General features: G+C 58.2%; 1 protein-coding gene across 1 annotated transcript; it reads left to right on the top strand.

Moving 5' to 3' along the window:
* Positions 1–1,136: 1,136 nt before the first annotated feature.
* Positions 1,137–6,226, top strand: FGF19 (fibroblast growth factor 19). Its single transcript, XM_082682702.1, has 3 exons — positions 1,137–1,536; positions 1,905–2,008; positions 4,732–6,226. The coding sequence occupies exons 1-3, from the start codon at positions 1,296–1,298 to the stop codon at positions 5,044–5,046; spliced, it is 660 nt and encodes a 219-aa protein (XP_082538828.1). The 5' UTR covers positions 1,137–1,295; the 3' UTR covers positions 5,047–6,226.
* The last annotated feature ends 7,840 nt before the right edge of the window (positions 6,227–14,066 follow it).

The raw sequence follows: 14,066 nt of genomic DNA, 5'->3' as shown, positions 1-14,066 counted from the left end.
GTTTTCCCCGCTTTTCTGAGCATCACCAGAGAAAGTCTGGTTGGCGGGACCCACTTCACCAAGTGGCCCCAGTTTCCCGGCCTGGCGCCGGCCCCCGCCCAGCAGCGCCCCTCACTGTCGCTCTGGCCCTCCCGGACCTCTCCTCCCGCAGTCTCCCAGGACATCGCGCCCTGGCCGGGGGAAAGAGCTCAGGGACCCAGGGACCGGACCAACGACAAAAGGCACTCAGAGAGGGGGCTCCCTGCGCTGCGCCCGGCTGGAGCTGGGAAGCCAGCTCCCCGTGTGCAGAAGCCAGCCCGCCTCGCCCCCGCGAAAGGCGCCTGCAGGGCGACCGCCCGTCCCGGCTCCGGCCCGGGCCCCGGCCCCGGCCCCGGCGCGCGCTCTGGCCGCACCGAGGCCGAAACCGGGGCGGAAGCGCCATCTAGCGCCCGCCGCGCGCCACTCCTCCATTGTTCCTCCCGGGCTTCGAGCCCGGCCCCCCGTCGGGGGGCAATGGACGGGGGTAAAAGGGGCGGGCAGGGGGGCCGGGATCGCGAGAACATAAGACCAGGAAAACGTGAGCTAGTCCGAGCGGCAGGGGGAAATTCTAATGGACGGCTTGGCATCTGGAGATATGACGGTTAGGGCCGTCGTGGGAGGGAGCGGATGCGGGCTTTTAAGGGGAGGGCGCCCCAAAGCCAAGGCGAAGCTTCTCCGTATAGGGGGTGAGGGATGCAAAGGTCGGTGCCCGGTTCTCTGGTCACGGGGTTCCTGCTCCCTGCTCCTGCTAGTGCCTCGCCACGAGCGCATTCCCTGGGGGGGGCCGGGGGCGTGGGGGCGGGGACCGGTTGTCTCCTTTATTGCTTTATAAAATCAGACTCTCCCAGCCAAGGAGACCTGGTCCCGGGCCCCTGCGCTGCTGGGGGGAACTCCCCCGAACCCTCCGGTGAAACGGGGCCTCTCCTCCCCCAGATCTGGGAGGCCTGGGCGGGGTCACCCGGGCGGGGTCCGGGGAGGGGCTGGGGCGGGAGGCGGGGTGTGAGTGGGTGTGTGCGGGGGGCGGAGGGCTGATGCAATCCTGATAAGAAATGCTCGGGTGTCGCGGGCACCCACCCGCCGCGAGGGTAAGACGCGCTATATAAGGCCGCTGGCCTCGGGCCGCTGTGCCGTCGGAGCAGGAGCGCCGAGCGCCCAGGCGCCCGGAGGGCACTGCTGGCTGGAGGGACCCACCCCGCCGCTGCACCCGCAGTCCTGCTGCCGCCCAGCTTCCCGCACCCTCGCCGCCTGAACTGCGTGCCGAGCCCGAGGGAGGTGCCATGCGGAGCGCCGCGAGTCGGTGCGCGGTAGCCCGCGCGCTGGTCCTAGCCGGCCTTTGGCTGGCCGCAGCCGGGCGCCCCCTAGCCTTCTCGGACGCGGGGCCGCACGTGCACTATGGCTGGGGTGAGCCCATCCGCCTACGGCACCTGTACACCGCCGGCCCCCACGGCCTCTCCAGCTGCTTCCTGCGCATCCGTGCCGACGGCGGGGTTGACTGCGCGCGGGGCCAGAGCGCGCACAGTGAGTGCCCACTCGCCCCGGTGTCCCTTCCCTTTCCCTCTTTCGAGAAACCCACGTTTTGGCCCCACTGCGTTCTGCTCCCTGCCCGCGGCCCCTGACAGCGCGGGGAGCTGAGAGAGGGGGGTGCCGGCACGTGGACCCCCTGCACCCACGCCTTATCGTTCGCTTGCCCCCTTCAGTTCCCGCGAACCCCCCACTCCCAGGAACTCCAGATCTTGGCACTTGGGAGTCCCATTCCCTCCCCAGGGTCCTAGGCAGCACGAGAAGACAGGGGAGTGGGGGAGGGCCTGGGCCTACGCGCCCACCGCATCCACGTGTTGGGGGCCCCGCGGGTCCCGGCTGCAGCCCTCTGCTTCTCTCGCGCCCAGGTTTGGTGGAGATCCGGGCAGTCGCTCTGCGGACGGTGGCCATCAAGGGCGTGTACAGCGACCGCTATCTCTGCATGGGTGCGGACGGCAGGATGCAAGGGCTGGTAGGTGTCTCCGCCGGAGGATAGGCGCTGGGGCGCGGGACGGACGCCTGTGCCCAGGCGGGGCCCCGCAGGGGAGCTGGGCGTGCTGGATCGAATCCAAGCTCTCCTCGCTTAATGCCCCGGGTCCGGCGTGGGGCTCGAAAGGGAGGACGCCAAAGGGCCCGATTAAGCTGATGTGCGAATTTTTTTCTCCGCAAGTTCACGGGGAGTCCCGGATGGCTGCCAGAGAATGGGTGAGAGCTGTCTCTGCATCTCCGGTCGTGCCGAAGGCCGGCCCAGTGGGACAGAGGAAGCGCTGACTCGGCTTCCTTTGACATTAAACAGTGAAACCCACCTCGGGCCTTTTCAGTCTGGGCGTGCGCGTGTGTGGTCCTCGCCCCCCGTGTCCCTCCCTGCGGTATACAGTAAAAGGAAGGCACGAGAAAGGATATTCACAGCTTGGATCGTTTTTAAAAAGCCAGCCTTCACACAAGTCAGGAAAAATTACATTTGGGACGGTTCCCCCCCCCCCCCCCCTTAATGTATATTTACTGGGAAAGCAGTGTGGTTTTTGCTGACGAGTTGGAAGAATACTCCGGGGGCGTGTTCGTCCTTGGGTCGCGCTCACCTGTACTGTAGATGCTTTGGGGGGAGGGTGCTGGGGCGGGGGGCGGGCTGGGTAGGCCCAGGTAACCATCGAGGTCTCGGGGCAGGAAGTGCGCGGAGATCGGGTCTCGGTCTCTGGGAACAAAGACTGGGAGTTCAAAGGGAGCCCGCGCCCCTCCCGCGCCCCCGGGCGCACAGAAGAGGCTGTGTGAGGTCCCGGCCCCGCGCTGGGGCCTCAATGCAGCCCCGCTGGGTCGGGGACGCGGCGGGAGGAGCGGGGCGGGGCGGGGCGGGGGGATGGGGCGGGGTGGGGGGAGACCGCGCCTCCCGGGATGCCCCCACCGCCCAGAAAAGATGCAGATGCCGGGCCTCCCCCCGCAGCGCGCATCTTTTTAGTGTCCCAGTTGTTTTGTGTCTCTGAGGCCGGTGTAGCGCATTTATCCAGAGGAGTCCGTTTCAGGTTTTATGGCGGAGTCCCGCGTGAAAGGACCAGAAAGAAAGGAGGTGGTCGGCTTGCTGAAAGCTGACACCCAAGGCCGCCCCCAAACCCGCAGTTGCAACTTTTGTTGTGACATTTACTTGGGGCGGTGGGAAGGAAGGTCTGGAGGACCTGCCGGCGCAGATGGGTCCAGTCCACCAGTGTAGTCCAGATTTTGGGGTGGAGGGGTGTCCCTTCCCCTAAAATCCTGCTCTGTTTCTTGATCCCTTGGGTATGGCTTAGCCAAGGCGGAGGAGTTGTTTGTTTTGTTTTGCCTTTTTTTTTTTTTTTTTAATAAATTCCACTTTTTCCAAGCAACTGGATGGAAATCAGTTGCTTTCCTGTTTGGAGAAGAGAATGGGGGGGGGGGGTGCTAGTTTGTCCCAAAGGACCGGGAGAGTGAAATGGTGCCACCGTTGCTTTCTCTTCCTTGTGTGTTTATGGGTTTGCAATTCCCCCGCTGTCTGGTAGCCGTGTCCCCTCGCCGGGAGCTGGGCTGGCCGAGGCTTCAGGAGACCTGAACCTTATCAGTGCCTTATCAGCACAGCGCTCACCCACCTGCAGTTCAGCGACCTTTGTAGGCTTGGGCACAAACGCGACTGGGTGCCTCCCGGGGTTGTTTACCAGCCCAGCCCTCCCTGCGCCCTCTGTGTCCCCCACAGGGTAATGACCTTCCTCCGTTTGGCACAGGACTTGGCTCACGGGTACCCGTCTGGCTACCAGCGTTCTGGGACCCCAGCGGCTGCTTTTCCGCCCTTCGGCTTGCATTTCCCGCCACCCCGCTGGGTGCAGGCTCTGTCCGGGGCCTGGGGGGAGGGGCCGGCTTTATCTTGATAATCCTGGCAAGTTGCTCTGAAGGCTCTGGGCCCTAGAAGGAAGGACCCCATGGGGACCTACGTTGCCTATAGGGGGGCACCAGAAAAAAGGCCTCAGAATGGCCCACCGCTCACTGAACGCAGGTCTGAGTGGGGAATAGGTGCTTTAATCAGGTTCCCAGATGGGATCGGAGAGCCTACCTAGTTCAGCGGGGTCTCCCCAAGTGTCGGTGGCCGCCAGGGACTAGTCCCGTTTTTCCCGTAAGGGTGGGGATCAGGGACGCGGACACTCCTGTTGCATGGCTGGTTTTATGCCTCTGTTGCTCGGAACAATACTAAATTGAAGAAATGGCGTGATTTAGGGAGGGAGAGAGAAAAAATACACAGATAATCTGTATATACAGATCTTGGGCCCATAGGTAAACCACACGTGAAATACCCACCTGAACTTGGCGCGTGTGTACAAAGGTTATAAAGGTATATAAAGCGAGTTTATAAAGTTTACATAAGGTTTTATATAAAGTTTATAAAGCAGTACAAGTTTATATTGAAGTATATTTAGTATGTCATACTTCATGGTTCATATGATAATTTATCGTGTTTATATCCGTATACGTTCGGTGTGTGTATTAATGTAATGCATACTTTCTATAAGCATGAATTTACACGCATAAGCACATCCTTTAAGTGTAACTACACACACCCATTTGTAGGACCCATCACGTGGACCCACATGGGAGTCTGTAGCTCAGATGGTCCCCTGTGCCCAGCCTCTCTGCTGCTTCTGGTGATGTCACCCCACGGGGCTCCCCCTGGTACTCACGGCCCTCCCCTTTTCTCCCTAGCCTCAGTACTCCGCCGGAGACTGTGCTTTCGAGGAGGAGATCCGCCCTGATGGCTACAACGTGTACCGGTCCAAGAAGCACCGTCTCCCTGTCTCCCTGAGCAGTGCGAAACAAAGGCAGCTGTACAAGGACCGGGGCTTTTTGCCCCTGTCCCATTTCTTGCCCATGCTGCCCGGGAGCCTGGCGGAGCCCAGGGACCTCCAGGACCACGTGGAGGCTGATGGGTTTTCTGCCCCCCTAGAAACAGATAGCATGGACCCTTTTGGGATTGCCACGAAAATGGGACTAGTGAAGAGTCCCAGCTTCCAAAAATGAGTGGGGCTGCGGCCTCCCCCTGCGCCCACCCCACCCTCAGAGGACAGGACCGTGGCCGACCTGTGGCTCTTGCAAAGTGGGTTCTGGCCGTGCTTCTACAAGTACAATCCTGGGCCCGTGCTCCAGTTAGCTTTAGGAAGAAACATCTAGAACTTGTACATACAGAGTCGGACATTGGCTGTCCCAGTTTCTAGCGGATAGACTTGTACGCTCGTGAAATCGTAAGCCCCCACCCTGCTCCTTTGCCATTGCTGGACAGTTGCTGTGCTGCCCTGATCCCGCTTGAATACCTCCACTGACCGGGAGCTCACTACCTTTGGAAAGATTGTTAGGCCAAGCTGAAGTGTTCTACAGGTCTCTCTCCCGTCATTTCCAACAGGAGCAGCCAGAAGAAAAGCGGTCAGTTTAAACTCCCGTACAGGCGATCAGCTTTGTGAAACCCTAGGTAAATTCAACTCTACCACAGGATAATCGATCGAGCTCTCCACTGCAGAGAGCAGTGCTGGCTCTTCCATAACCCTTCCAGGACATGGAAGGCGCAGGCATGGCCAACCAGGCTTCGGAAGCAGGGGGAGCCCAGAGGCCTCCTCCAGCCTGGGTAGCCCTTAAGAACTCCCCACTACGGCTGCTTCTGGGAGGGATAACCTTCACCGGACTACTTGGCAGTCTGCCCAGGGCACATCAGGGAATTCACTTGTTCCTCTCCTTGACCTTCAGTGCCCCGCGCATAGCCAACACTTGCAGGGCTCGGTCTGGTCCCCCGAGGGAACGACCACCTGCTCGGAGGGACAGGACGCGAGGACAAACGCAGCAGCCCTCCCCTGGGATCCCATCAGCTCTGGGCATGTGGGTTTCCCACAAGCACCTCTCTGGACAGAGCCCCGTGGGTCTCTGCCCCTGGCACGCTCCCTCCTTTCTCTGCAGCCGTGGATACGGACCAGAGCAGAGCAGACACGGCCTGTGGGGCTGTTTCCCCATTGCCAGCCTTTTTGCCAGGCGGTGGGACTTGGCCGCCTTCCCCCTTAGGGAGACCTGCACATCCCGTTCAGCACCCGGGAGGGGTTGGGTTTGGAAGCCCCCGGTCTTGTCAGTCACTTGCAGAAGCAGCGAGGAGAGGGGCCCTTCCCCAGCACTTAGTTGCCAACGTGGTATTTATGCGTAATTTATTTTGTTTGATATGTACATCTCTATATTTTCTTACTTTATTTATACCCCCGTGTTGTATTTATGATGTACATGAGTGTTGTTTTCTACATTAAAGCACAATTTGTACCAGAAGTCGCCTTTCCTTACCCAGCTGGGATGCAATGCCTTCGAGGGGGGCGGGAAGAGAGCCGAGCCCGGCGTCGAGCTCAGAGGAGACGCTGGTGCGTTTGCGGTGTTTAAAACTGCACTTTCTACAGAAGCTCCTGGTCATCGCAGCCTCCCTGGAGGCCGGGGCTGAGGTGGGTTGAATTGCAGGTTAGGTTAACCCAACAGTGGAGGCTGCGTGGGTCAGGGTGCCGGCGTCCTCGGCTCTGCTAGGATCTGGGTGGTGAGGGCAGTGTTGGTGGGGGCGGGGTGGGGGTTGCAGGTGTTCCCGAGGGAGCAGGGATGATGAACAGCGACCCCCGCCGCTCCGTCCACTAGACCACCGTCCACTAGACGCCAGTGGTAACCAGTGGTCATGACTACTGAAAATTGTGAAGAAGTTGCTGTGCTTCTTAGGACAAAATTTGCCCCACCAGCTGTTCGTTCTGGAGGAAATCATTGGCCTCTCGAGCCTCAGTGTTTTCACCTGTAACACGAGGGCAGGTTGGATAGGGTGGTGAGGCGTGGAGCCGCCGCTCTGGGCCTAGTGCGGGCAAGAGTCCAGTTCACCCCGTCGGCTGGGAGTTTCTGGGTGCTCAGGTTGGCTGGTCGTCTGCCAAAGATCAGTTAGTCTCCTGAGGCCATTTCGTGAGGTGCCTCCCACGCCCCCCGCAAGGACTCCCCAGTCTATCCTGGCACGCACCCCCACTGTCGCAGACGTGCCCAGAGCTGACCCCGCCACCCTACTCCCGCCCCAGGTGACAGTGCCGGGTGAGCCGCACCTGCTGACCTGCATCCTCTGGCCCTTGCCCAGGTGAGGGAGTCCAGGACCTCAGAGGGAAGGCACATAACCCAAGGTGCGTAGCGCGGAAGCCGTATGACGGGAGGGCTGTGGGGTCAGGCAGTGGGTCCCCCCACACCCGTTAACTGTACTGCCTTGAGTAAGTGAGTCACTCTGTGAGTCTGTGTCCTCCTGTGGACGGTGAGCTGGACAAGGTGTGCATTGCGGGACGGTGGGGAGAGTCGCATGGAATTCTGTCCGCGAGATGGTTGGGACCAAGTGGGCTCCCAGACGGCAGCCCTCACCAGCACTAGAACTTGTGGCCGGGAACAGTTATTTCCACTGGTTCTTAAATTTGTTTGCACAGCAGAGTAACCTAGGGGAAAATCTGGTCCCGGGTGATGGGGTCTAATTGGACCGGATGCGGCCTGGACATCTAAGATTTTGTGACACTTGCCAGTGATTCACACGCGGAGCCCAGGTCGACAGTCATGGGAAGCCTGTTTACATGTGATCTGTGCCCTGGAGACAAACACTTCAGGGGAAAATGAAGTGGAGTGTCCTCCCCACAGCACAGCCCATAGTAATGAGTAGATGCACATCTTTGTGAACTAATTCACACTAGAGTGTTGATGGTTAATACTTTTTCACTCTAGGTCACGTTTTCACTTGACCTGGCGGCCAAAATCTGGGATGACCGTTTCTGTGGCTGATGTGGGTCCTCTGGCAGGAGATGGGGAAGAGTCTTCAAGGCTGGATCTTGCATTCATCCCGTTGACGGGCCTCGACTCCTCACAGGAAGGTGGGCTTGCTCTCTTGCTGGATCTCCCTCCGCCTTCGGCAGTTGTCAAGTCTAGCAAGTAGAAACACGACAGCCCTGTTACATGAGAATTTAGGAGAAGCAGCACACTTTTTAGTAGAAGTATATCCCATGAAATATGAGATATACTTATGCTCAGAAATTATTTATTGTTCATCTGAATGTCAGACTTAACCGGGTGTCCTCTATTTTGTCTGGCTGCCCAGTCTGTCTCCAGAAGATCTGCTGGTGACGAGAAGAGAGAGTGTGAGCCCACACCCCCTCGGGCTCAGGGAAGGCTGTGGAAGGAGTGGGTGCTTTGCCTGGTTTGCTGGCAGGAGAGTCGCAAGTCCCGGGGGGGCTCTGAGTGCCCTGGGGAGCTGGCTCCATGTCCCTGTCTTCCGGAGGGCTCTATTGGCTGGCGGAGAGGGGGTGCACCCCGGCGAGGTGGGCTCCTTCTGGCCAGATGGAGAAGATGTGCTTCATTCCACGGGCCACCGGGGTCCTGGGGGTTCCCCAGCACAGGGATGCAGGTCCCTGGGAAGCTCCACCTGGCTTCCTTGCACTTCCACTCACTGTGGAATCTTCAGTCCTCACGGCGGGGACCCATCCTGCCCGTCCTGCCTGTTTGTTCGATCCAGGCTTCCCCAGCCACCCTGGTTAAGCTAGCCCACCTAGACCGGCACTGGATCCCAGCCGCGGAGGACAGGGTGCTCGGCGCCTCGGCCTGGCTTGGCTTAGGCTCTGGGTCGCCGCTCGGTCCCCTCTTCCCAGCAGCACTCCTCAAACATCCTGCATTCATTTCCTAGAGCTCCCATCACAATGACAAAGAAGCAGGAAGCTTAGAACAAGAAAAGTGTATTCTCTCCATCTGGAGGCCAGAAGTCCAAAATCAAGGCATGAGTGGGCCTCATTCCCTCTGGAGGCACTGGGGAAGGGTCCTTCCTGCCTCCTCCAGCTTCTGGTGGGGGGGGGGGCATCCCTGGGCTGTGGCTGCGCCCCTCCAGTGTCTGCCTCCGTCTTCATGTGGCCCCTCTGTGTGTCTGCTTTTCTGGGTTATAACATGACACTTGTCACTAGTTGGAGGGCCCAGGTGGGTAATGCGGGATGATCTCGTCTCGAGAGCTTGACTTCTGCAAAGAAACGTTTCCCAACCAAGGTCACGTTCTCTGGTTCTGTGGGTGAAGACTGGGACACATCTTTTGGGGGGCACCATTCAACCCACGACAGAGGGAGAGACATGAGTAGGGTTGCTTCGTTGGAAAGGGTATGCACACTACAAATCTTTCCAGTCGCTTCTGGATTGTGCAGCCAGTTATCCAGGGACTACCTTTAATGTACACTAGAGCAGTCAGGCCTCGCAACCACCCTAACTGAGTTTACCGCAGGGAAGACTGGGAGCTTGGGGAGGGTGCCAGGCTGGGGTTTCACCCCCCCCCAACTAACATCAGGCCGGGCACTGCTGGGGCCCTGGCAGGGGGGTGTGGGAGACCCCCAGGGGAGGCTGGGGGGTCACCTCCTTCCTTCTCAGCTGCCCTGCCCTCTGGGTCCTGGATCTCAGGTGGAGTGGGGGGCAGGGGAGCCCAGGCCCAGGTGAAGCCTGGATCCAACACCAGCCCTCCATGAGGAGTCTGAGAGCTGTGGGCAGCTGGGCCCAGACCAAAGCAGGCTGATGGGGGAAAACCCTTCCTGGGAGACCTGGGACGCAGGTTCCACGATCGCGTTCCTCCATCAGCACTGGGTGATGTCAGCTGGCCCTGGACATGTGTCCTCCATGTGTCCTCTGCGGCCTCAGAGCTGGACACGGGCAGTGGGTCAGGCCCTGCTCTCATGGGGGCTGGGTGGGTAGAGGCTGGAGCAGGTGGTAATGGACGGAGGCCTGTGGTCTGGGGTGGCCAACCCTGGGAGGGCTTTAACATCGGTCCGTTGGAAGCCAAGTAGCCCCCCACCCCCAGTCTCAGCGTCCACCCTGAGTATCACTGGTAACATCCAGCTCCAAGGGACGTTTTTAAAGAATTACAGGTGATAGATGCGCCTGGGTGGCTCAGTGAGTCAAGCCTCTGCCTTCCGCTCAGGACATGGTCTCAGGGTCCTGGGATCGAGCCCCGCATCGGGCTCTCTGCTCAGCGGGGAGGCTGCTTCCTCCTCTCTCTCTGCCTGCCTCTCTGCCTGCTTGGGATCTCTGTCAAATAAATAGATAAATAAAATGAATATATAAAAAAATTTTAAAAAGGGAATTACAGGTGATAACCTGAGAAAGGGTCTGACACACGGAGGAGCGGGTCCTTATCAACGCTCTTCCAGCCTGGCTCGGGGAATGAAGTCCGGGATAAGACCCGTCCCGCGGCGGGGAGGGACTCCCCCGGCCCTGGCGGCAGGTGGCCCGGAGCGCGCTGGCAGGAGCGGCCGGAGGCGCAACGGCGCCCCCCAGTGGCGGGTGCCCTGACACGGTCTCCGCCTCCCGCCGACTCCGGGCCAAAGGAACTGGGGATGCTGGACCCCAGGAGCGCTCCGAGGGGAGGGAAGGCTCCTGCCCTTCCGTGCCCCACCGTTAGACACACACCGGGAAGTTATCGTGTTGCCAATAGTTCCTAACATGTTTATGCACCTCCGGCAGGCCAGGCACGTTCTCTTACCAACCCTGCAGGTGCGCCCCTGGGTGCCTCCCCTATAACAGATGAGCACACTGAGCCCCCGGGTCGGGGGAGGTGAGTTCCACTGAGGCCCAGAAGAGCTGGTTTCCTCCGGCACCACCACACTCTGAGCAGAGCGGAACTGGGAAAGGGGGCCGGCCTTTACTGCTGCAGACCCTACCCTGGGCGTCTCCCCTCCACCACCCAAGGCTTACAGGGAGCCCCAGCCTTGCCTTCTGATGTCACTGCCCTGCTGGGAGGCCGGTAGTCAGGCCAGGACAAGGAAGTGTCACAGCAGGAATGTCTGCTCCACAGAGGTGGGAAGTGAGGGGTCTCTCCCAGGCAGGGGAAGAATGGGGGCCGCCAGGAGGGGCAGAGGGGAGGGAAAGCCCAGAGAGGGGTGCTGGGGCCAGAAGAGGCCATAGCCCTGGGAAGACAGACACTGGAGGACCAGAGCTGGGGCCCCTCTGAAGAAAGGAAGGGGTGTGTCACACCGCAGAGACCCTCTACAGCCTCTGCTAGGGGTTCATGAGCCCTCACGGGTCCTCTCCAGTGACAGCAGGTTGGGGGGGCGGTCAGGGCTGGATCCTGCCTTCACCGCCTCACGCAGCCTCAACAGGACCACTCCTTCTCCGAGGGGCCACCGTGGAAGGCCACCCTACCCCTCCTCCCTCCTCTGGCCCCGGGGGGGGCCCTTCCCGGCCACCTGCCACCATCCACAGGGCGTCCACTCTGTCACGGGGTCTTTGCAAAGTGAGCTTCGCAAGTGGGGCGTCTGCTCGTCTTCAAACGTTCATAGTTTCTTTTAGAACTGTATTTACTTTGAAGCTCACGGTTTTGGAGACACACTCCCCCCCCCAACCCCAACCATGCCGACCCCGCCAAGTCCATCCTGGACTCTGTGTTAGCGGGAATGAGCCCTTCCTGGCAGAGGCCACGAAGACGTTGGGTTGTGTGTTTGGGACCGCGGCACAGCCAAGCCCAAGGGAGCACAAGGGTGTGTGGGAGAAGTTGGTCCCCTCTTGGTGAAAGGACCGCGGCCGGGTCTCTGTGCTACTCCCCCCCATAGTCTTTGCTTCTGCATAAGCATAGAACTCCCCTGAGACCCATGCAGCATTAAGGAATTCTGTTGCGGCCTCCCTGCCCAGACTCCTCTTTTCTCCTTCTTGACCTTGGAAGCCCTGGCTGTGTTCCTGTGGGTCCCAGGGCCATCGGGATGCTGGAGTAATTAAAAGCCTCAGCGGGGCCGGGGGCGGGGGGAGACTAGGGGTCACCAGCTCTGGCCCATATCTCAGAGCTGTCCCAGGGTTGGAGGCTGGTCCTTGCTGGCCAGGGCCCTTCTGAGAGGTCTCTTGGTCACTGGTCACAACGCCCGACCCCCAGTCCCCACCGCAAGTCTCCCGTCATTTGGCTCCCAGAGATTCCTGAGCAGGCAGGGAGAAAGTGGCCCCCCCAGGAAGGCGCACTGGATGACAGGACGGAGCTTCCTGCTCAAGAAGCTACAAATACAACTGCCCTGCGGTCCAGCAATCACGCTCCTGGGTGTTTACCACCCCCAGTGCCAATTCAAAGGGACGTATGCACCCAGACGCTTATAGCCCCATTATCTACAACAGCCAAACTGTGGAAGCAGCCCCAGTGTCCACCGATTGATGAACGGATAAAGAAGAGGCGGTGTATATACACAATGGAGTATTACTCAGCCATAAGAAAGAACGAAATATTGCCGTTTGCAGGGCGCGTGGGGGGCTCCGGCCATGATCCCGGGATCCTCACCGAGCTCACGTGGAGCTCCCTGCGCTACAGGGAATCTGCTGCTCCCTCTCCCTCTGCCCCTGCTCCCGTGCTCTCTCACCCACTCACTCTTTCTCTCAAATTAATAAACAAAAATGAGGTAAAATATTAAAAAGAAATCTTCCCTTTTGCAACGATGAGGGTGGAGCTGGAGAGAATTATGCAAAGTGAAGTAAGTCAGAGACAGACGAGTACGATTGGCTCGCACTCATTCTTAAGAAAGGTTTTATTTATTTATTTGAGAGAGAGAGAGAGCGCGCAGAGGGAGATGGAGAAGCAGATTGCCTGCCGAGCAGAGAGCCTGACGCAGGGCTCCAGCCCAGGACCCTGAGATCACGACCTGAGCCACGCAGGTGCCCCATATAGGACGTCACTCAAATGCAGAATTTTTTTTTAATGTTTTCTTTTCTTTTCTTTCTTTTTTTTTTTTAAAGATTTTATTTACTTATTTGACAGACAGATCACAAGTAGGCAGAGAGGCAGGCAGAGAGAGGGGGAAGCAGGCTCCCGGCTGAGCAGAGAGCCCGATGCGGGGCTCCATCCCAGGACCCTGAGATCATGAGCTGAGCCGAAGGCAGAGGCTTCAGCCCACTGAGCCACCCAAGCGCCCCTCATATGTGAAATTTAAGAAACAAAACAAATGAGCAAAGAAAAAGAAGGGAGAGACAAAGAAACCGAATCTTAACCACAGAGAACACACTGACAGTAACCAGAGGGGAGGTGGGTGGGGGAGGCGGGAAGTAGGTGTTGGGGACGGAGAGGAGCACCTGTTGTGGTGAGCACAGGACATGGCGTGGGATGATGCAGACAAGTGTTGAATTTCTATATGGTCCACCTGAAACTAACATTATACCGTATGTTAACGATATTGGAAATAAAAAAACTTAATTAAAATTGTGGATTAAAAAGAAAGAGAAAAAAAGAAAGTGGCCCTTCCTTTCAGGCTCCCAGAGCTCCACTTTGGGGGAGGGAATGGAGGGGAATTAGCCCCAGAGTCTGCAAGGGACCCGGTCCTTGGATTCTCTCCCTTCCCAGGGAGTCACACTGGGATGTTAAAGCCCCCAGACGCCTCTTTTTTTTTTTTTTTTTTTTTTCCCCCTGTTGTGTTGTCATTCATTTTTGGTGAATGCACACTGAGAGGAAGAGTTATTTCCTGGAAGTAAGTTGTCATCTAATGACTTCCTTTTAAGAATTTGAAATCACTTCTGTTTTCCCCCTTTTGATTATGAAAGGCATTTTTCCTCCATGATTAAAGGAAAAAAACCAAACACAGAAACACTACAGGAGAAGAAAGATTACTTATAATCTCATCAGTTCATTAGCCAGAAATGAGCCCTCCAGCTCCGTAGCTAAGGGCAGAATTAATCTGCGACAGGATAGGGCCCTACCCTTGCAGATTATTACTATTACTATTTTTTAAAGATTTTATCTATTTATTTGACAGATGGAGATCACAAGCAGGCAGAGAGGGAGGAGGAAGCAGGCTCCCGGCTGAGCAGAGAGCCTGATGCGGGGCTCGATCCCAGGACCCTGGGATCATGACCTGAGCCAAAGGCAGAGGCTTTAGCCCACTGAGCCACCCAGGCGCCCCCCTTGCAGATTATTTTTAAACATATATCAAATGTGTTTAAATTTTGAGAGACCCGCAGTTTTCTTTAACCACCACGGGAACAAACGGCACATTTTGGTTTTAGCTCGCTGATAAAATGGGTGTGATTCTGGG

Source organism: Mustela nivalis, assembly GCF_964662115.1.
Source record: "Mustela nivalis genome assembly, chromosome: 9".
Taxonomy (NCBI): domain Eukaryota; kingdom Metazoa; phylum Chordata; class Mammalia; order Carnivora; family Mustelidae; genus Mustela; species Mustela nivalis.
The sequence above is the reverse complement of the archived record's forward strand: the minus strand, read 5'-3'. Positions and strand labels throughout refer to the sequence as shown.